The sequence below is a fragment of the Rhea pennata genome, chromosome 5 (genome assembly GCF_028389875.1).
Source record: "Rhea pennata isolate bPtePen1 chromosome 5, bPtePen1.pri, whole genome shotgun sequence".
Taxonomy (NCBI): Eukaryota; Metazoa; Chordata; class Aves; order Rheiformes; family Rheidae; genus Rhea; species Rhea pennata.
In genome coordinates, this window is record NC_084667.1 from 43,544,022 (window position 1) to 43,563,446 (window position 19,425).

General features: G+C 59.6%; 4 protein-coding genes across 15 annotated transcripts; 1 reads left to right on the top strand and 3 right to left on the bottom strand.

The window, feature by feature from the left end:
* Positions 1 to 1,189, top strand: TBX10 (T-box transcription factor 10). The gene is made up of 5 exons (XM_062577662.1): positions 1 to 134; positions 218 to 319; positions 545 to 716; positions 876 to 1,031; positions 1,118 to 1,189. The coding sequence occupies exons 1-5, from the start codon at positions 1 to 3 to the stop codon at positions 1,187 to 1,189; spliced, it is 636 nt and encodes a 211-aa protein (XP_062433646.1).
* A 782-nt stretch (positions 1,190 to 1,971) lies between these two features.
* On the bottom strand, positions 1,972 to 9,057 carry TCIRG1 (T cell immune regulator 1, ATPase H+ transporting V0 subunit a3). Of its 2 annotated transcripts, none has more exons than XM_062578055.1 (20): positions 9,011 to 9,057; positions 8,402 to 8,571; positions 8,113 to 8,191; positions 7,731 to 7,960; positions 7,526 to 7,620; positions 7,247 to 7,373; positions 7,077 to 7,159; positions 6,572 to 6,665; positions 6,261 to 6,473; positions 5,673 to 5,823; positions 5,417 to 5,556; positions 4,927 to 5,084; positions 4,760 to 4,850; positions 4,549 to 4,667; positions 4,048 to 4,261; positions 3,401 to 3,517; positions 3,210 to 3,320; positions 2,984 to 3,104; positions 2,704 to 2,875; positions 1,972 to 2,624 (listed from the first exon to the last, which is right to left on the bottom strand). In XM_062578055.1, exons 2-20 carry the CDS (start codon positions 8,516 to 8,518, stop codon positions 2,543 to 2,545), a joined length of 2,514 nt encoding a protein of 837 aa, XP_062434039.1. In that variant the 5' UTR covers positions 8,519 to 8,571; positions 9,011 to 9,057; the 3' UTR covers positions 1,972 to 2,542. The 2 variants fall into 2 exon arrangements, with proteins under 2 accessions (XP_062434039.1, XP_062434038.1); XM_062578054.1 differs by having other exon boundaries at positions 7,526 to 7,623.
* A 629-nt stretch (positions 9,058 to 9,686) lies between these two features.
* Positions 9,687 to 12,677, bottom strand: NDUFS8 (NADH:ubiquinone oxidoreductase core subunit S8). Of its 5 annotated transcripts, none has more exons than XM_062576657.1 (7): positions 12,578 to 12,677; positions 11,655 to 11,745; positions 11,519 to 11,581; positions 11,289 to 11,378; positions 10,529 to 10,701; positions 10,172 to 10,300; positions 9,687 to 9,934 (listed from the first exon to the last, which is right to left on the bottom strand). In XM_062576657.1, the coding sequence occupies exons 2-7, from the start codon at positions 11,689 to 11,691 to the stop codon at positions 9,803 to 9,805; spliced, it is 624 nt and encodes a 207-aa protein (XP_062432641.1). In that variant the 5' UTR covers positions 11,692 to 11,745; positions 12,578 to 12,677; the 3' UTR covers positions 9,687 to 9,802. The 5 variants fall into 5 exon arrangements, with proteins under 5 accessions (XP_062432641.1, XP_062432640.1, XP_062432642.1 ...); XM_062576656.1 differs by having other exon boundaries at positions 12,536 to 12,626; XM_062576658.1 differs by having other exon boundaries at positions 11,655 to 11,766; positions 12,536 to 12,626.
* Positions 12,678 to 12,936: 259 nt separating this feature from the next.
* On the bottom strand, positions 12,937 to 18,348 carry LOC134140924 (aldehyde dehydrogenase family 3 member B1-like). Of its 7 annotated transcripts, none has more exons than XM_062576649.1 (11): positions 18,083 to 18,333; positions 17,753 to 17,872; positions 16,688 to 16,850; positions 15,697 to 15,807; positions 15,491 to 15,611; positions 15,224 to 15,309; positions 14,949 to 15,030; positions 14,276 to 14,662; positions 13,567 to 13,733; positions 13,286 to 13,385; positions 12,937 to 13,167 (listed from the first exon to the last, which is right to left on the bottom strand). In XM_062576649.1, the coding sequence occupies exons 3-11, from the start codon at positions 16,847 to 16,849 to the stop codon at positions 12,974 to 12,976; spliced, it is 1,410 nt and encodes a 469-aa protein (XP_062432633.1). In that variant the 5' UTR covers position 16,850; positions 17,753 to 17,872; positions 18,083 to 18,333; the 3' UTR covers positions 12,937 to 12,973. The 7 variants fall into 7 exon arrangements, with proteins under 7 accessions (XP_062432633.1, XP_062432634.1, XP_062432636.1 ...); XM_062576650.1 differs by having other exon boundaries at positions 18,220 to 18,330; XM_062576652.1 differs by having other exon boundaries at positions 17,753 to 17,894; positions 18,220 to 18,330.
* Between the last annotated feature and the right edge of the window lie 1,077 nt (positions 18,349 to 19,425).

The window sequence follows — 19,425 nt, forward strand, 5'->3', positions numbered from 1 at the left end:
ATGGAGGATGAGAGGCTGGGATCCAGCACAAAGAACCAGCGCGTGTGCCACGTGGCAGTGCAACTGGAAATGGGCAGCCTCTGGGAGGAGTTCAATCGTCTGGGCACTGAGATGATCGTTACCAAGGCAGGGAGGTAGGTGCAGGAGTGGAGGTAACAAAGACTCTTGGGTCCTTAGCACCCAGGAGCACTCTCCTCCAACTTCTCCCTTCCTATAGGAGGATGTTCCCCACCTTCCAGGTGAAGCTCTCAGGGCTGGACCCACTGGCCGATTATGTCTTGCTCATGGATTTTGTCCCACTGGATGACAAGAGATACAGGTGGGGACCAGGGCACCTGGGACCAGGACACATGGAGGGGTGGTGGTGAAAGGCCTAGCAGGGTCCCTGGCTGTTGCTGATGGCTGAGAAGGGTCCATGCTCACCCACACCCCTTCTGCGGGCTCCCTGCAGGGCAGGACTGAGTGGCCAGAACTCGCTGCAGGATCCAGCTCCATGCGAGGTGGCCACATGCTTGCTGGCACTCAGCCACCACCATCCCCACAGATACGCCTTCCACAGCTCATCCTGGCTGGTGGCAGGACGGGCCGATCCTGTGGCACCTGGCCGTGTCCACTTCCACCCAGACTCACCTGCCAAGGGAGCCCAGTGGATGCGGCAGATCGTCTCCTTTGACAAGCTTAAGCTCACCAACAACCTCCTGGATGATAACGGACATGTAAGAGCCCATAACCTTAGGTGGTGGGAGTTGTGTGCCAGGGCAGGGGCAGGAGATGGAGCCCAGCTCCAGAAAGTGGCTCCATGGTGGGGAGGAAGGGCCAAAGGAGAAGAGATGTGGCAGACAGGTATCCATCTCATCTCTCCCCATTCTGCCCAGATCATCCTCAACTCCATGCACCGGTACCAGCCCCGTTTCCACGTGGTCTTTGTGGACCCCCGAAGGGACAGTGAGCGCTTTGCCCATGAGAACTTCAAGTCCTTCAGCTTCCCTGAGACGCAGTTTATGGCAGTGACAGCCTACCAAAACCACCGGGTGAGCCTCACAAAGGGACCCTGGGGCACCTGCCCAGTTGGCCACCCACACTGGGGCATCCCTTGACCACACTCCTCCTATTGCAGATTACACAGCTGAAGATCGCCAGCAATCCCTTTGCCAAGGGCTTCCGGGACTGCGAATCTGAGGCCTGGTAACCATCCCCTGCCACACCACCGCGATGAGGGGCTCAGTGCCACCTGCTCACCACCCTGAGCCCACTTATCTTGTACAGGTCTGGGGTGGCAGCAGGGCCCCTGCTGGGTGCACTGACACGGACACGGGGAGCAGCACTCTCCTCACAGCCAAAGGACAAGCATGAGAAAGGTAGTGGTGCTTGGAATGAGGGCTCAGGCTGGTCTCCCACAAGTCACAGGCTGTGCTGACACCACTCTACTTTTCTCTCCCTCCAGGGGCTCCCAGGACCCGTCGGTGCAGTGGGGACCTGGTGCCAGCTGTGCCCCGTGAGCCAGCCCCACTCCACCAGCCAGCTCTTGTCCCAGCAGCAGGCTCCTCTGGCTTTCCAGAGCTGCCTGTGCCTCCATATCAGTCCCTCACCTACCACAGCGTGTATGTGGGAGCCAAGCCCCGTGCCATGCCCTACTCCATTCCCACCTTGCGGGCAGCCAGCTTCCACACACTCAATGTCTATGGGACAGGACCAGCACCCACCTTTGGCTATAGCCAGCAGTGAGGCAGTGCCAGGAATCAGCCCCTGTCCTGCTAGGGTCGCATGCCTCCCTCTGGGCCCATGCCCTCCCATTCCTTGCATAGGGGCAGACAGGACAGGCCATGCCCCATGCCGACCCTCATCCTCCTCTGAGCCCTGCCGAAGCAGGTGGAAGAGGGGCAGTGTGCTGGGTATGGAAACCTCTGGGCTGGGTGCTCATGAGCCTCCTGAATCCTAAGGGCTGAGCTGAGAGCAGTCAGAGAACAGCACTGCTTGGATAGCTTTTATTTGCTGCCAAAGGAAAGTTTCCCAGGGCATAGTAAGGCTGCCCAGACCAGAAGAGTGGAGGAGGGTACAAGCATCACTGAACGTATCCTGCATCCAGCCTCTTGGTGCCCCCCTCCCCAGCATACCACCTTGGGACGGGATGCAGCCCTGCCTCATTGCACCTGGGCAGCCAGCATGGACTCCCCTGCACAGGATCCTCAGGCATCCTTCCTGCCACCCCAGGACAAAGGCAGCAGGTAGGATGGAAGGGCAAAGTCAACATGGGATTGGGTTTTCTGAAGCTCTGAGCCCCCCTACTTCCATCACGAGGGCATGGTAAGGCAGGCAATTCGGATATTAGGGGTAGCACAGCACCTCTGGCTTTATCACCACTCTGCCAGGTCCCCACTCACTTGTTTGCCATCATAAAAGAGAAAGGAGGAAAAAAAAGATAAACTGCTCTGGGCTAGAAGAGAGGGCTCTGGGAAATAGCAGCCAGGCAGGACCAGCAACAGCATCCTTGCAAAAGGCACAAAGGCAGCGCAGCAGGGTGGCATGGCATGGCACGGTAACCCTACTCCCAGACGTCGGGCGTGAAGGCAAAGGGGCACAGCTTGTACCCAGCACCCACGTAGAACTTATTCTGAAACTCCACCCTGCCAAAGAGAGGGGACAGTCAGAGCCGGTGGGGGGACACCCCTGTCCCCCCTCCCAGTGCCTCTGCTGAGGGCTCACCAGTGCAGCCTCAAGGCATGCAGGAAGGCTGAGAGCCCCTCCATCACCAGCAGGATGGCCACAGTGAGCACAGCAAAGAAGGCGAAGACTGGCACCAGCACGACACCACCGACATAGTTCAGCCTCACAAATCCATTGCGCATCACCATGTTCCAGAGAACCTCTGACAGCTCTGTGGGATGGGCACCAGTCAAGGTGAGGCTCTCCCTAGCCCCAAGGTGCTGGGTAAGGAATCCCAGAGCATGCAGAGGGGAGACCGTTAGGGCAAGGGAAGACTCACGTGCATGCGCCAGGCTGAGGGCCCAGAGACGCAGATAGGATGCAGTGTTGGAGATGCAGCCCAGGCAGTACTCAATGGTATGGATCGCCTGGTGCATGAACACCTCGGAGAACTCAAAATGCTGCAGAGGCACAAGGTTTGTGGGACATCAGGCGGGCATGGCTCGCCTGGCTCTGCTACCCTTCCCAGCAGTGCCAGGCTCAGGTCCATTGGCTGGAGCCCTCACCTCAGCCTTGTAGATGTGTGCCCCACTCTCTACATCTTCCTTGGTGGCATTGACAGAGTTGCCAGCCTCCTGTCCCTCCAGCAGTGGCTCCTGCTCCCCCCTGGTCATTGGCTGTGCAGGAACAAGACCTAAGGTGAGACCCTGCTGCATCTCCCGGCTCCAGCCAAGTGCCCCTCTGGCCTCAACCTTACCACAGAGTGGCCCATCCACTGTGAGCGCTGTCGGCAGTACAAGTAGAGGGGTGTTCCCAGCAGCAGGACAGGCACTGCTGCTAGAGCCAGCACCACCAGTACGGTCTGCACAGGCACCTGTGAGATTAGGGGAGAGTCCTGAGTGGTACCCCCCAGTTTCCAAGGTCTTGTATCCAGCATGAGACGTCATCTCAAGGTCCCCTCAAGTGACCCCAGCAGCCCTGTGCCCATAATCTGGGTTCAAAGCACTCGATGTCTTGCCTCAGCCAGGCAGCTTTGCCAAGTTGAACCAAGAACAGTGGGAGATACACTGCTTGCAACACAGGCTGGCTGCCCAGCAGGGCTGCACACGCAGAGGGCACCATGCGGAGGGGTGGACTGTGGAGAAGCTCCTCTTCCCAGTTCTGTGTCCAAGGCTTGTGCACCTCATCCCAAGCATGGGACACCCATCCCCACTGCTCCAAGCCCCCCAGAGCTCCCTGCTGCTCCCAGCATTGCTCAGCATCCCTGGCTTGGCAGCGTTCCTGGGTGAGCGCAGGACTATACAAGGCAAAGGGGACAACGCAGCACATCAAGGCCAGCCAGAGGATCAAGCTAGAAAGGAGAGCTGGGCCCTCCCATGGCTGCCTCGTGGCAGAAGGCACTACCTGGCCCTTGTAGAGCGGGAGGTTTTCATCATTGGAGGTGAAGAGGAACATGTCGATGAAGTGGATGAGGATGCTGGGGGCCACCATGGAGTTGATAGCACTGAACTTGATCCACTTGTAAAAGATGAGGAAGACAAGGTAGCCAAAAAGGGCCAGCAGGAAGACCATCTCGGGCAGGAACTCCAGCACCAGTCGATGTCGCTGCTGGAAGTGCCTGGGCAGAGAGGGGCACCACCAAGGCTCAGCCTGGCATGGTGCAAACCCTATGCCCACATGAGCAAGGTGCCTCTCATGGAGGTATTGCAGGGGGTCTGCACAGGGCTTGCACCATAAACTGATGTAGGACACAGGACTCCTCTCGCCTGTCCCAGTCTGGTGCCAAGGCCAGCATCAATCCTGCAGGGATTGCTCTGCCCTAAGAAAGTCATGCTCTGGACCTTTAGCAGAACTCAGGTGGGTGGGGATGGCCAGAGCCCACAGGCACAGTGAGGGGAGACTCACACATGGTTGAAGACCCCCAGGAAGACACCAAAGCCCATGTGTACAATGCCCAGCACCACAGACATCTTCATCTTGAAGGAGTTGAGGAAGCTGAGGTGGTTGGTGGCCAAGCTCCAAATCTGCCCAGGGCAAAGGAGAGTGAGGGGGTGAGAGACTCAGCCACTCTGCTGAAGGTCCTGTGCCATCCCGTCCCCCCTAGAGCCCCACTCACTGGGTCGATCCCAAAAGGGTAGGGCCCTTGGAAGACGCCTGTGATGTTGGGGTCCAGGGTGAGGGACGGGTGAGTAGCAAGGTAGTCAGAACTGTGGAAAGAGCGAGGGGGCATCAGTACAGGGGGGAGGGCTGGTTCTGGAGGCTGCAGGGGGGCAGGGGTCTCACCTCCAGGAAGAGTGGTTGGCCATGGTGGCCACGCTCCAGGCTGAGGGGAATATGACAGTGGCTTTGCTGAAGCACTCGTTGTAAATGAAGCCAGTGTAGATAGAGAAGGCCCCCATGAGCAGGATGAGGTAGCGCCCCTCAAAGAATGTCAGCCAGATCTGGGAGTAGCAAACATGGCTCCCACATTGTCCCACAACCTGCCCCACACCACTCTCCCCTGGTACGGCCTTACACACAAGTCCTGTCCCACACTACAAACCCTGCTCCATGCCGTCCCAGCCCCACCCCATCAACCTCATTTCATCTCACCAACCGTACCACACATCAACCCCATCCCACACCACCTACTGCATCCCATCCAAACCTGCCTCACCCCACCAACTCCATCTCCCCCCACCAACTCTGCCACATACCAACCCGTCCCCACATCAAAGCTGCCCCACACCAACAACCCCATCCCATGCCACCAGTCCCTGTAGGCCCTGTTCACCTCGTTGCTGGCCTGCTGCAAGCTGGGGCTATTCTCATACAGCACCATCCAGAGGGCAAACAGGAACATGAGCAGCCCATGACCCACATCCCCAAACATGATGGCAAAGATGAAGGGGAATGTGATGATGGCATACGGTGCTGTGGGGTATAGGGACTGTGTTACACAGGACCCTCCTGGAGCCCTCTCACCACCCAGGCACTGCTCCTGAAAAGTCCATGGCCCCCTCACTCCTGCTTGGGGCAAGAGTCCTTACCGGGGTTCACCTCCTGGTAGCTGGCCACCCCATAGGCATCCACAATGCTTTGGAAACCAGCGGTGAACTTGTTGGTGCGGATGAGCGTTGGGGGGCTCTCTGAGGTGGGGATGCGCTGCACGAAGCACTCCACACTTGAGCCACTCTTGTACTGCAGGGGAGGCACCCAGTGTATGACCCACAGTGCCCTACTGCCCTTGCACCCCCACAATGTGTGGGCAAAAGGCCAGCAACATCCCTGAGCAGGTCTCATCCTGCTGCAATCCAGGATTGCAAGCTCAGCACAGGGCATGTGCCATGGCATAAGGGCTGGACCAAGGAAACTCAAGCTTAAGGGGAAGGCACAGGCACACAGGACACCAGAGAGGTATCCCAGTTCCTGGCAGAAGGGGTACATATCACCATAAGCACAAGAAGTGGGGTTCATGTCCCACCATGGACACAAGATGTAGGGGGTGCATCCCTCCCTGAGCATGAGGTGCATCTAGCAAACCCTAACATGGAGGGCATGGGACTCTTATTGATCCCTCACACAGAGGGTAGAGGGGCACCTACTGCTCCCCACATGAGGGGAAAATGGGCACCTACCGATCCCTGGCGCAGGGCATCCTGCACCAGTGTGAGGTCACGCACAGGGCACCAGACTTCTGCGATGAGGCACTTCTCAGTGACATCAAAGCTGCATTGGTTGAGGACAAGGTAGATCGCCTTCATCTTCTGCACCCGCACGCGCCACGTGGGCAGCACCAGCACCACCTTGTCAAGCACCTGCGCCAAGTACTGTTCCGTCTCCTCCAGTACCTGTGAGCACCCAGGCCAGTGGGTCAGGGACAAAGGGGTCCAGGTTACCCCCCCAGCTCACCGCACATCTCCCTCCATTCCTGCAGTGTCCAGCTCACCACACTGAGGTCCTGGATCTGGCTGAGCAGCCTCGTCAGGGTCTCTGTGCGGCTAGCCTCGCTCTCAGGGTAGGGGTACACATGGCAGTGGAAGCTGGGACAGACACAAGCATGTTGGGGGATGCAAAACACTCCCTGGAAAAGCCCAACCCATCCCTGGGGCAGCACAGGGATGTGATCTGCCTGCAGGGAGGCATTTGCCAGGACGTCCATCTCTGCATCCCACAAGCCTCCTGGACCAGAGACCAGCTGGGGACTCAAGACAGCACCTCCCTTGTGACATCCTGGGAAAAGGAATCAGACGATGGCACTGAAGCAGATGGGCAGACATAAAGGAAGGGATTCAGGCCCAGGTGGCACCAGGAAGGGATGGGTGATGGGATCGAGTCTTGCTAAATAAACCTTTAGGCAGCAAAACCGTGTGGCATTGGGGAGTGGGTGTACATATGCCACATGCTTTGGGGACATGGTGCAGGGCATGGGGGCAACGGAGCCACTCACTCACCAGTCGGAGATCTTGCGGATCTTCTGCCCTATTTGCTCACCCCAGTAGGAGATAAGGAAGATGACCCAGGTGATGCTCTCCCCCTGGGGGCAGTGCAGGCTGCATCAGCCACAGCCAGCCCCAGCACCCCCTCCCCCAGCTACCCCTCGCTTTGGCACGTCCACACTCACTGTGGCTGGGTCCTCCATGGGCTCAGGCATCTCCACAAAGTTAGCGATCAGGTAGCCGCGGCAGGCACGCCACAGCAGCCGCTCAAAGGCACTCACCCGCCATGGATGAATGACACCCGCCACAAAGCTGCAAGAGTGCAGATGGAGCAGTGAGGGGCAGGCATGGACCCCAGACCCATGACCATGCCCCCAGCCCCTCTCCAAGCCCTGTCCCGCTGCCCTACCCATGCCCCTTGCCTCATGGCCCCTCTCTTTGAATGTGTAGGAGCCCACATTTACTTGATTTTGCGGTCAAGGTGCTGGCTCACAGAGGGGTCGAGGATGGGCTCACGCTCAGAGTGGGCCCGGGGCCGAGGTGGGGAGCCCAGTGGTGCCTGCTGTGCCAAGGAGCAAAGAGATGAGGAGAGCAAAAGGGAACACCACCACAGCCCCTGAGGGAGTGCTGGGTCCCTGTGGCCCCATTCTCACTGTGCCCCGGACCCACCGGGAGGCTGGTGAAGCGCTGGCCCTCACGTAGGACATGCAGGTACTCGCGCAGCTCTTGGAGGCGCCCATGCAACGATTCTCGGTTGCGGCTGACTTCACGCAGCTCCTGTGCCAGCTGCTCTGACTGCTCCTGGATGTACAGGGCATCGCGGGCCAGCGGGGCCGCCGGGTTGTCTGGGCACGGTCTCAGTACCCGCCCAGCCTTGCGCAGCTCCTGGTGCAGGAAGGCTGCAGAAGAACAGTCAGGAAAAGGGCAAAGCAGGTGGCCAGGGCACTGCAGGGCTGCCCTGCCCCCAGGAGACCCCAGCACCCTTCCCAAAAAGACCCTTTCTCTATGCTACCCCCAACTCAGCAGCCTCCCAGGGCTCCCCAATGCTCACTGAATGTCTTCTCCATCTCCTCACAGCGCCGCACTTCACCCACAAACCGCCGCTGGAAAGCACTCACACTGGGGTTCAGCTGGGGAAGGAAGAGACCAGGGTCAGCGTCAGCCCCAGCAGGTGTGGAGCTGGCCAACCTCACCACATCCCCCCTTCAAATAGTGTACCCCTGTCCCACCTACCCCAAATCCCCTGTGCTCTGGGTACCCCATTTCACCCACCCCAAATCCCCTCACCAAGCCCTGGCACAGTCCCCCCTCCCCCCAGGGCTGCCCCATCCCCTACGTACGTCTCTGAACTCGAGCAGCCCCCGTTCGCCCAGCTCACTGACACAGGTGTAGGCTGAGGCCGATTGCAGGAACAGCTGGGCCAGGCAGACCTCCTCGCTGCGGAAAAGGGAGCCCATGGTGCTGCCGGCACTGCTGCGGTGCGGGACTGCGTTGGCACCAGCGTACCCGCCTGGAGGGAGAGGGAAGCACGTGGCAGTGGAGCGTCAAGGCCAGGCTGTGTGGCCCACAGGATGGAAAGTGAAGGAGCACGTCCAGTGGCCTAGCTAGGGTCAGGTCTTGGCACTGCTGGGGCAGCAAGCCAAGCTGCAGCGCTGGCAGCCAAGCCACCCCAGACCAGCACCTGGCCGGCGACCTGAGGCTGCAGCTATGGGGGCCGAGGAAGTGACTCAGTCGAGTCACAAGCAGCTTTTTCCCAGTGCTGAAGTTGCAAAATACTTTCCAGCCACCCTCCCCGCCCCCCAGCTCAGCTGCCTCTGAGTCAGGATGCCCGGGAGTGAAGAGCCAACCCCCCACTTCGGGGAACCGGCGCGGCTCCTGCATCCGCCGGGGATGCTCGGGCGCTGCCGGCCCTGCCGCACCGGGGGCAGCCCGGCGCCGCCCGCGCCTACCCTGAGCGTGCACCGCCGGCACCGGGGCCGGGGCCGGGGCCGGGCTCCGCACTTCCTCTTCCCCAGGAAGAGCCCGGCCGCGGAGGGAGGGACCGACCCGCCCGGCAGCGCAGCGCCGAGCGGGGGAGCACCGGCACCGCCGGGACGCAGCACGCCGGGACGCCCCCCGCAACCGGGTCTCCGGGTCCCGATCTGCACCCCCCTCTGCCCTCCACACCCACAGCGCCAGGGTTCACCGCCAGCCCCGCTCCTCCTCCCTCCCGGGCAGGGCTGCCCCCCCGTGGCCCCCGAGGCGGTTGCAAGCACCGGCCACCACTCCGGTGTAAGGCACTGGGGCCGTCCACGGGCCCTTTGACCTGCCTGCCGTGCCCCTCCTCGGGTTGTGCCCACTCCCTACTTCCCTCCCCCTCCCCGCCCCCATGCCCTCCTGAAGCTTTCCCCGACCTGGATGCTCTCCTCATTTCTAGACCCTCCTGCCTGGGAGAGGGAAGGACAGGATGCTGGTGCCCAGGGATCCCTGTACCCTTCCCAAGATGCAGCTGCAAACCTGGGGCTGGCAAGTGCTGAAGGGGCCATCCAGGGCCAGCAGCTGTACCTGTGCAGGGGGTTCAGCCCCCACTCCTGTCCCCCCTCACCCAAAAGCTACAAATAAACAGACACATGGAAAAGCACAAGGTCTGGGTTAGGAAGGGGCCAGGGTCCCCAGCACAGACGGCCGTGGCAACACCCCTAGGCCCTTTATTATGGGAGCAGGAAGAACACAGCATGGGCACGTTGCACAGGGTCCAGCAGTCACCGGTACAGGTAATCAGCCTGGATATTGGCTGCAATCTCAGCCTCCCACTTGTCACCATTGTTGAGCAACTTCTCCTTGTTGTAGAGGAGCTCCTCGTGTGTCTCCGTCGAGAACTCAAAGTTGGGGCCCTGCCAGAAGCACGATAGGAGAAGTTCTTCCTCAGGCCCAGCCAAACCTCTTGCCTCCCCTGGCAGGAAGGGCTGGTTTGGCCCTTCCCTCCCGCTTCCCTGCTCCAGCCCCTGGTCTTGTAGAGCACAGCCATTGTGCAGCTCTGCTGCCTGTCTCCACTTTTGATGCAAAGGTCTGCAGGCTCTGCTCCTCTCCTCACCGCCAGGCAGAGGTGGCAAGCTGGGCTCCCCACTCACCTCCACAATGGCATCCACAGGGCAGGCCTCCTGACAGAACCCACAGTAAATGCACTTGGTCATGTCGATGTCGTAGCGAGTAGTTCGGCGGCTGCCATCCGCTCTTGGCTCTGCCTCAATGGTGATTGCCTGGCACAGAGCGGAAGGGACGCAGTCAGCTCCTGCTCCAGCACAGAGAGGAACAGCACTCTCAGGAACACCGCTGAGCCAGCCTTGAGAAGGGGGAACTGACCTGCCCAAGAAGCCAACTCTCTGTGGCCCAGCAGAGCCCTCAGACCCAGAGGCAGGAAGGCAAGGAGTCAACTCAGGCTGGGTGCCCTGGGGAGAGGAGGAGGGGGACTCCCCATGGATACTCACCTGGGCTGGACAGACAGCCTCACAGAGTTTGCAAGCAATGCACCTCTCCTCCCCAGATGGGTAGCGGCGCAGCGCATGCTCCCCACGGAAGCGGGGACTCAGCGGGCCCTTCTCAAAAGGGTAGTTGATAGTGGCCGGTTCCCGGAAGAGGTAGCTCAAAGTCATGGCTAGGCCTGGAGGGAGACAGAGAAAGTAACTTACTGCCTGCTCAACAGGGGAAAAGCACTGGACTCCTCACAAGATGCCACAAAGGTGGCAAGAGGCCACAGCATGGCATGCATGTGGAGAAGCCAGGAGAGCTGGATTTGTTTAGCTTACAGAAGAGCAGGTACTGATGTCTGCAAACTGCCTAATGGATAGTTAGAGAAGACCTTGGTTCCATCTTCTCTCAGAGCTGCCCAGTGACAGGACGAGAAGAAACATGCACAAGTTGCAACAAGGGAAGCTCCCATTAGAACAAGAGAAACATTTCCCCATGAAGGTGGTCACAAGCTGCAACAAGCACCAGAGAGAAAGACTCTCCATCCTTGTAGATGCTCAAACTTGACTGGATGCAGCCTTGAGACACCTCACCTAGTGAGACCAGCTACAAAACAATGGGTCAGACTGAAGACTCCTGAAGATCCCTTTCTGCCTCAGCTACATACTGTACCGGACAACAACATGACAGCAGAGGCATGGCATGCAACATTACCATGGGGTCTTCCACACCAGGTGTAGAACTGCACTGCCACAAGCTGCCACAGGATGTGGGGCTCACCTCGGAAAAGCTCTGTCCATAACAGGGTCTGGGCAGCCCGATCAGTGATAGACTTCATGTCCATGGCTGGGTCCTGGACATTCACATACTCTGCAGGGAGAGAGATACCATCCCTGCTCTGTGTGGAGTGTAGTGGGAAGGAGATGCACAGAGGCAGCCCCTGCAACAATGCCACAAGGGACCACTGGCACAACCCAAGGAAGCAGGTCATGTCAGGCTCCAGTACTCACTGTAGGACTCTCTGGGGGCAGTGGTGCTGAGGGGGCGCAGGTAGCACAGACTGGCTGGCGTGCCTAGTGGAACAGAGAGGAGTCAGAGATAACTTGGGGGGGGTGGGGCAGAGTTGGTGCCCAGCAAGGCCCTTACCTGTGCGGGCAGCCTGGTACAGCAAGCGCAGTGCCATCGTGTCCAGTCCTGCAGCAGGGGCAGTGGCCTGTCCTGTCACTCACTGCCAGCCCTGACCCCGGCAGGCACCCAGCTGGCACCACAAGGCTGGCACCCACTGAGGTCCAGGTGCCAGCCGGGATGGAGCCAGCCACAAAGGCCCAGTACCAGCAGGGTCCTGGATCCCCCACTTCCCATAAGTGATTGAGGTACCCTGGCCCCCACCTACCCACCAGAAGAGACCCAGACATCCTGAGCTCCCCCCTCCCTGCTCCCACAAGGGATCCAGGCATCCTGAGTCCCATGAGGGGACACAGGTGTCCTGCCCCTCTCCTCCCAGAGAAATCCAGGCATCCTGCCTCTCCTCTTCCCACAGGGGATCCAGGTATCCTTTCTATACCCCCCACCCCCAAGGTCCAGATATCCTGCCTCTCCCCACCTCCCACAAGGGATCCAGGTATCCTGAATTCCCACTTCCCATGAGGGACACAAGTGTCTCCCCCCTGCCCCCCACCTACCACAAGGGATATAGGCATCCTGCCCCACTCCCAAGGGATCCAGCCATCCGCCTCCCCCTCCCACTGCTTCCCACGAGGGACATAGGCGTCCTGGTCCCCAGTCCTCCACTACAAGAGACTCCCAAACCGCAGGCTCCCTCCTCCACGGGACCCTTGGCCTCCTTCTCCCTCCCCCCGCCCCGCACAAGGGGACCTAAGCGCCCTGCCCTCCCCCTACACCCCGCAAGGCACCCAGACGTCCTGACACCCCCTCCCAGAGCCCAAAAGTCTCGAGTACCCCCTTCCCAAGGGACGCAGGAGTCCTGATCCCCCCACCCCGAGCCCTTGGGCCGCAAGTATCCTCACCGCCGCCCGCCGAGGGTTCCAGGTGCTCGGGTACCCCCTTACCTCCCCCCCAAGGACCTAGGCGTCCTGACCCCTGGCCCGCCCCCAAGCGAAACGCGCAGGCGCGCTCTCCAGCGGCGCCTGCGCAAAGGGGTAGCTGCGGTCACGGGACCAGGGAAAGAGGGGGCGTGGCGTGGCTGGGGCGCGCCGGGGTCACAGGCCGCAGCTTGGAGTAGGGGACGGGCCAACCAGCGCTCAGCTCGCCTCTCATTGGCTGCGCTGCGTGAGAACGGGGAGGGCGGCAACGGACAGGCGAGAAGGCGGCAAGGGAGACTGGCTGGGGGCGGGGCTGAGGGGGTGGGAGGGGCGGTGCGGCGCGGTGGGGCCGCCGGTTCGAGCCCGGCGGGGGCCGGCAGACGAGCTTGGCAGCCGCGGTGGTTCGGCTTTATTGCAGGCGGATCAGAGGAGGGCGCAGGCGGTAGCGCGCCTGGTCTCGGCGGCGGCGCGGAGCAGCGGGAGCCGGCGCGAGGCGTAGGGCGGGTAGCGCAGGGTGTTGAGGGCCTCCCGGCCAGCACCGCGGAGCAGGGTGGAGCGCGGGTGCGAGAAGGTCTCGAAGGTGAACCGGCCATGGTAGCGGCCCAGGCCGCTGTGCCCTGCAACGCACAGCGCTTCAGCTTCCAGCGTGCCCAGGGACAGCGGGGGGGCCGAGCTGGGAAGGCTCAGGCCTGCCGTCCCCTGGCAGCAGGGACAGGGGGACCCGGGCGGCCATACCGATGCCGCCGAATGGCAGCGAGGTGAGCGTCATATGCATCATGGTGTCGTTGGCACAGAAGCCACCGCTGCTGGTCTGCTTCAGCACCTGCCGCAGCACCTGGTTGGGGGGATGAGCACAGGGCACCCATCTGCACTCCCCACTGCCTGGGAGCAGAGCATGCCTGGCCCAGCACCCCTCCGCATCCCTCCCCCAACCAGGGAGAAGGCCAGGAGAGGCCACTGCCACTGCTGTCAGGGAAGCCTTGGGCCTCTTGGCCCAGCTTGGCTCCTACCCATACCTTCTTGCAAGAGGAGAAGACGTAGAGGGCCAGTGGCTGCTCCCGAGCATTGATAAAGGCAATGGCTTCGTCCACATTGGCCACAGTTAGGATGGGCAAGATGGGCCCAAAGATCTCCTCCTGCATGATGGGGTCCTTTGGCTGCACATCAACCAGCACCGTGGGAGCTGCAGAGAGAAAGTAGGCCAGGAAGAGCAAGTACAGTCAGCTGGACCATGCCTAGTGGTGCATAGGCCCCAAACAGCTTTGCTGCATGCAGCAGTGACTGCCAGGGCCCCAGCAGGATCAGGCACCCAGGGCACTAGTGCAAGGTCAGGCATATGGCAGAGATTAGTTCAACTGCGCCTTCAAAATTGCAGAGAGGCTGAGAGCAGCCAGCAAAAAGCCTTTTTGCAGATGATGATGGGGCAAGTCATGACTTAAGCTCAGATCTGCAGCAACAAGTGACAATATGGATGCGACCTCGAGGCAAAGCTGGCCTGGGGTCTACAGGTGAGACAACACAGAAGAGGGGAGGAGAACTGAGGAAAGAGCTGAGTTGTCATAGCAGGGCCTCACGCAATCAGAGTGCAAATACCAAATTCAGCCTGTGCTGCCTGTGATGTGCCATACTTGGTGGAAAGCAGCTGCAGTGGGGGGGGACCGAGACCCCTGCAACCCTATCAATACTTCTGCCCCATGGCCTGGTCATGCAGTCCTGTGCCCTCACCGATATAGCGCTCCTGTTCATCTGTCTGTCCTCCGATGGCCACACGCCCGCTGCTCAGCAGAGCCCGAATGCGCTGGAAATGTTTGTCCCCCATGATGCGGGCAAAGTCAGGGGACTCCTGGGGGTTGGGGCCATAAAACTCAGTAATGGCCTCACGCAGGGCAGGCAGCAGCTTCTCCTGCATCTCCACGCTGCACAGTATGTAGTCAGGTGCCACGCAAGTCTGCCCTGCATTGAAGAAGCGCCCCCAGGCCACCCGCCTGGCCACGTTGTGCACTTCACAGGTGTCAGACACGTAGCAGGGATTCTTGCCTCCCAGCTCCAGCGTCACTGGTGTCAGGTGCTTGGCAGCAGCTGTCATAATGATCCTGCCCACGGAAGAGTTGCCTGAGGGCAGGGAGAGCAGTGTGAATGTTCAGCCCTATGGTTCAGGCAGCTGGGAGCTGTGGCCTACAATCGAGTCTCCCTATAAGGGCTAGAGAAAGCTGGCACAGCCTGTCCCTCTCAGCTCTCACCCCCTCTGAGTGTAGCCAGAGTCTGAGATTGCAAAGCCCCAATCACTGCCTGGCTTGCTGGGGCTCTGGGGATGAGCTGGCCACTGCATTCACATCCCCATCTTGAGGAAAGGCAGGGATGGGGTGGGAGCAGGGGACCCAGGCCCCTGCAGGTGTACCAGTGAAGAAGATGTAGTCGAATTTGTTCTCCAGTAGTTTGTTGGTCTCTTCCACACCAGCTGTCACCACAGCAAAGCAGTCCTGCAATCCAGACAGCAGGGGAGTGTAAGGCCTGAGCTGGGCAGGAGTGGAGTAAGAGCATTGGGAGGGAGACATCAGCTGAGCATCGAGCAGTAGGGATGTAGCACAGCAGCCATGAGAGGGGCACATGCCTGGGAACAATCCTGCTATAGGCAACAGAGAGGAAAGGGGCCAGGACAGAGATATTTCCTACCTTGTCTAAGTAGTTGGGCAGCGTCTCAGCCACTAACTTCTCCACATCCTTGCTGATCTCAGATGGTTTCATGACGACACAGTTACCTGCAGGACAGGGGCTCCCTCCCCATAAGAACCTCACTCTTGGGAAGCAGAGGGCTTGCTTCTGGTACAGGACCACCACCCTCACCCCTGCCTGCTCCAGGGAAAATACTAGACTACCCCCCATGCTGAGGTCCTGGCACCTGGTGACCTCCAGCACAGGGGAAATGCAGCCCAGACTCACCAGCAGCGATGGCTCCGATGAGGGGCACCAGGAGGAGGTTGATGGGGTAATTCCAGGGAACAATGATGAGCACCACCCCATATGGGTCCTTGCGGATGAAAGCTGAGTCCAACTGTGTCACCTGGGGAGGGAAACATGGTGTAAGGAATCCCCAGTTCCCATCCTATGTCTCCTTGGCTCAGACCTGCCTGGCCACTGGCCCTTACCCAGTTCTTCTCCACGTATTCATCCTTCATCCAGGTGCCCAGGTTATTCAGTGCATGGTTGAGCTCACTCCTGCAAATGGAGATCTCAGAGATCTCCACTTCAAAGGGGGGCTGGGGACATAGAAGAAGTCAGCACAGTGCCTCCCACCACAGGCACAGCCCCAGAGACACCCTATGGAGATGGCTGTTCCCCCAGCCCCGAACACAGAGCCTGCTGGGCAGCCTTAAGCAAGGTGCTACCAGCTCCAGTGTGGCAGGAGACCCATGGCAGCATCCTGTGCCCTCAGAGTGGCAAGGATGGGCCTCCGCAGGGCACAGCCACCACTCCAGCAGGACACTTTCGTCATAACGTGCTGGCATGCCTGCCTGGCTGTGCACCACCCTTTGCCAGCAGGTTCCTAAGGCATGTCAAAAGTCCTTGCTTGAAGATATGTGTTTAGTAACTCAAGAGCTTCAGCTGCTCTAGATGGCCACACAGTGCAGACATAGCTGCAGAGGTGGTGATGGCAACAAAGGCCCCAAATTGCTCTGAGCAAAGGCTACCCCAGGGCTAATTTATTCCATTTCTGTACAGCCAAACACAAGTTGCAGTTCATTTTCCCTCCCATACCCTGGGAGGGCTTCCAAGGGCTTCCTCCAAAAGCTAACAGCAAAAAGCAAAAACCACCAGCAGATGAGTCTCATCAAGAAATACCTAGGAAGCAGCAAATCAACAACAGTTAGAAAAAACACTTTTGTTCTGCTGTGCAAATAGGCAGTGAAGAGGCAGGCAGGAGGTGGGTGAGGTTTCCAAGTCTCCTCTGCAAGGATGTGCCCAGACATGTTCTGGGAGCTGAGAGGGTGAGCCAGGCACCCAGTCCTCCACTGCCAGGGCACAGCTGCCCGATGCCTTTGCGTATGAGGCTGCCCTGTGGATTCCCCTCCCCCCCAAGCTGGGGGTTGTTGGCAGGAATCTGGAGGAAGGCACTGAGCTGCAGAGTTACGGTCTCACCTTGCGCATGTCAGAGGCCAAGGCGTCCAGGATGTCCTGCTTCTTCTCATCCAGGAAACGGCCCAGGGCCTCCAGCTGGGCCACTCGGTACTCCATAGGGCGTGTCTTCCCTGAGAGCCAGGCTGCCCTCAGGCGGCTCACCAGCCCCGCATAGGGGTTCATCCTGTGAGGGGTGCAAGGAGAGGGCTCTTGGGGTCCCGTCCAGAATAAGGAGATATCACTCATGTAGATCCAGAGCAGGAGGCTAAGACCCAACTCCAATGAGTTTAACCCCAAGGGGGTTAAATTCAGAGGCATCTTCTGGATGGTGCTGCCAAACTGCCCTTGCTGTTCCATCTGCACAGAGAGCTCAGCCTGACCTGCAGACGTGCAAAGCTGCCTCATTTCCCTTTCCCCCAACTAGCAAGTGGCCGTGGGCTTGCGGTGCCAGCCCAGTGGCACAGCAAAAGGGGCGGCATGGCAGGGAGAGGACTTCCCCCTGCCCCCAACACAAACTGGACTGCAACCTGGGAGGATGAGGACCAAAGGAGCCAATCCATCACATCCCTCTGCTCTCCAGTGCACCATGCCAGACACAACAAATAGAGCATACAAATTTTGTTCTCAAGAACCGGCGGAGGGTGCAATTTATTGGTTTTGCTGGTTTTGTAAGGTAGATGAAAGTTCTACCTTCATTTAATGCCAATCCTCATCCCAGGCTCAACAAGCTCGGCATCTGCCACTGCCCCAAACCACAAGTATAGACAACCCCAGGGAGGGGGACTTCAAGCCTTTGGAGGACACCCAGAGGTGCCAGAGCAGGGTTTCCTGTGACAAGATGGCAAGATGAGGTGAGCAGGCTGGGAGAAAGGAGACTTAGGGCAGCTGGGGCATGGGGGGAGGAGCCCAGAAATGAACCCTGCCCTAGTCAAAGGAGGGAAAAAAAAAAAAAAAAAAAAAAAAAAAAAAAGGCAGAGCAGCAGGGAAAAAAAGGCAAAAAGCAGAGAGAGACTGTGCAGGAGAACTGCAAGCCTAGAAGGGCTATGGCTAGTGGACCTCATCCCCACTTCTGGGCTTGTCCCTTACCTGGCCCCCTCCTCCAAGCTCCCTGCCGATCCTGGACCCAGACTCCTGCGGTCTGAGGTGTCCGTGCGCTACCCCCTAAGCTCTTTTGCCTTGGTTTCAGCTTCTGAGGGAATCGCCAAGCTGCAAGTTCACCAGAACAGGGCTAGGCAAGGTAAGAGAGGGAGGGTGAACTGCGGGCAGGAAGAGGCTGTTGTGCTAGGGATCGCCCCAGTTCAATTCAGGAGAAAACCCTTGAGTCAGAGGACTAAAACATGCTCAAGGGCAGGCCTGGGGGCTGGGAGTTGAGAGCCTGGCGCTGCTGAGGAGCTGGTGCAGGGAGCCCTGACCTACCCCCACAACAGTGCCGTTGCCAGCGCTGGGCCGATCCCGGATCAGGCCTGGCTGGCTGCCGGCCACAGAGGAGTGGCAGGCTTCGCCGCGCGTCTCCGGGCACAGCAGCGTAGAGATGCTCCAAAAGGAGCCCCCACCTCTCAGCAGCCCTCTCCTCCCCGCATTGCCTCCTCTGCAGCGCATGGAGCCGGGGGCTGTTGGGCCAGGGTGGTGTCCGCAGGGTGCCAGGGCAAACCCGGAAGATCAGGCACGGGAAGGGGAGGAGTGAGGCGGAGTGCTGCTGGGGGGCACCAGCAGGAGCTGGGGGGGGCAATCTGGAGGCATGTGGGGCATAGGGATGTGTGAAGCAGAAGGAGGCATGTGGGACTCAGGGAAGAGTGAGGGACACAGGAGGCATGTGGGGTGCAGGGAGGCAAGTGGCATACAGGGGGTGTTGGGGTACAGGAGGTGTGGAGGACATGGAGGGGATTGGGAGTCATGGGGCACACAGAGCATGTGGGGCACAGGTGGGTGTGGAGCAGAGGAGGCATGGGCACAGGGGGGTGTGTGGGAACAGGGGTGCAGGACACAGGGAGATGTGTGGGGTGCAGGAGGCATGTGGGGCACAGGGGCATGTGGGGCACAGAGGTCTGTAGGGTACAGGAAGCTTGTGTGGCACAGGTGAGTTTGAGGTGCAGGGAGGTATGTGGGGCACCAAGAGGCATGTGGGGAGTGGGATTCATGCAGGGTACAGGGAGGCATGTGGGGCACAGGGGGCATGTGGAGCTCAGGACATATGTGAGGCACAAGAAGGCATGTGGGGAGCAGGAGGGTATTGGGAGGCTAGGTGATAGGGAGGCATGTCAGTCACGGGGGCATGTGGGGCATAGGGCTTTGTGGGGCACAGGAGGCACAGGGAACAGCAGTGTTGTGGGGCATGAGATATATGGAGCTAAGGACATTTGCGGAGCACGGCAAGTCGTGTTGGTCACAGGAGCATAGGGGTTGTAGGGGGCATATGTGGTGAAGGGGGATGCCCCACCCCTACCTGCCCTGGGTCCTGCCCCCCCCCCCCCCCCCGCTAACCTTGCCCCTACCCCACAGGTCCACCCCCTCCCCATGTATTCCCAGTGCAGGCCCCACCTATTTCCTACTGACAGTGCCCCCTTGCTGCTGGCCCCATCCATCCCTTCCTTGCAGGAGGCTTACCCCTTGCCATGGGGTTAGGTTTAGCTCAGTTGGTCAGAGCATGGTGCTAATAATGCAAAAGTTGCGGGTTCAATCCCTGTATGGGCCATTTGCTTGAGGGTTGGACTAGATGATCTCTAGAGGTCCCTTCCAACCTTACCAATTCTATGATTCTA

Bases quoted from the DNA above. Each gene is read 5' to 3' on its own strand.
- NDUFS8 (XM_062576657.1), bottom strand. From the start codon at position 11,691: ATGGCACTGCGCTTGCTGTACCAGGCTGCCCGCACAG. The intron at 11,582-11,654 runs GTAAGGGCCTTG...CTGTTCCACTAG, and splicing joins GTACCAGGCTGCCCGCACAG to GCACGCCAGCCAGTCTGTGC. The intron at 11,379-11,518 runs GTGAGTACTGGA...CTCTCCCTGCAG, and splicing joins TGCCCCCAGAGAGTCCTACA to AGTATGTGAATGTCCAGGAC.
- TBX10 (XM_062577662.1), top strand. From the start codon at position 1: ATGGAGGATGAGAGGCTGGGATCCAGCACAAAGAACCAGCGCGTGTGC. The intron at 320-544 runs GTGGGGACCAGG...CCATCCCCACAG, and splicing joins CTGGATGACAAGAGATACAG to ATACGCCTTCCACAGCTCAT. The intron at 1,032-1,117 runs GTGAGCCTCACA...CTCCTATTGCAG, and splicing joins CAGCCTACCAAAACCACCGG to ATTACACAGCTGAAGATCGC.
- LOC134140924 (XM_062576653.1), bottom strand. From the start codon at position 16,849: ATGAACCCCTATGCGGGGCTGGTGAGCCGCCTGAGGGCAGCCTGGCTC. The intron at 15,612-15,696 runs GTAAGGGCCAGT...TTCCCTCCCCAG, and splicing joins AATACGTGGAGAAGAACTGG to GTGACACAGTTGGACTCAGC. The intron at 13,386-13,566 runs GTATGGGTAGGA...CCCCCCAACCAG, and splicing joins TCTTCTCCTCTTGCAAGAAG to GTGCTGCGGCAGGTGCTGAA.
- TCIRG1 (XM_062578054.1), bottom strand. From the start codon at position 8,518: ATGGGCTCCCTTTTCCGCAGCGAGGAGGTCTGCCTGGCCCAGCTGTTC. The intron at 7,160-7,246 runs GTGAGTGTGGAC...CACTGCCCCCAG, and splicing joins CCATGGAGGACCCAGCCACA to GGGGAGAGCATCACCTGGGT. The intron at 6,474-6,571 runs GTGAGCTGGACA...GGGTGCTCACAG, and splicing joins AGATCCAGGACCTCAGTGTG to GTACTGGAGGAGACGGAACA.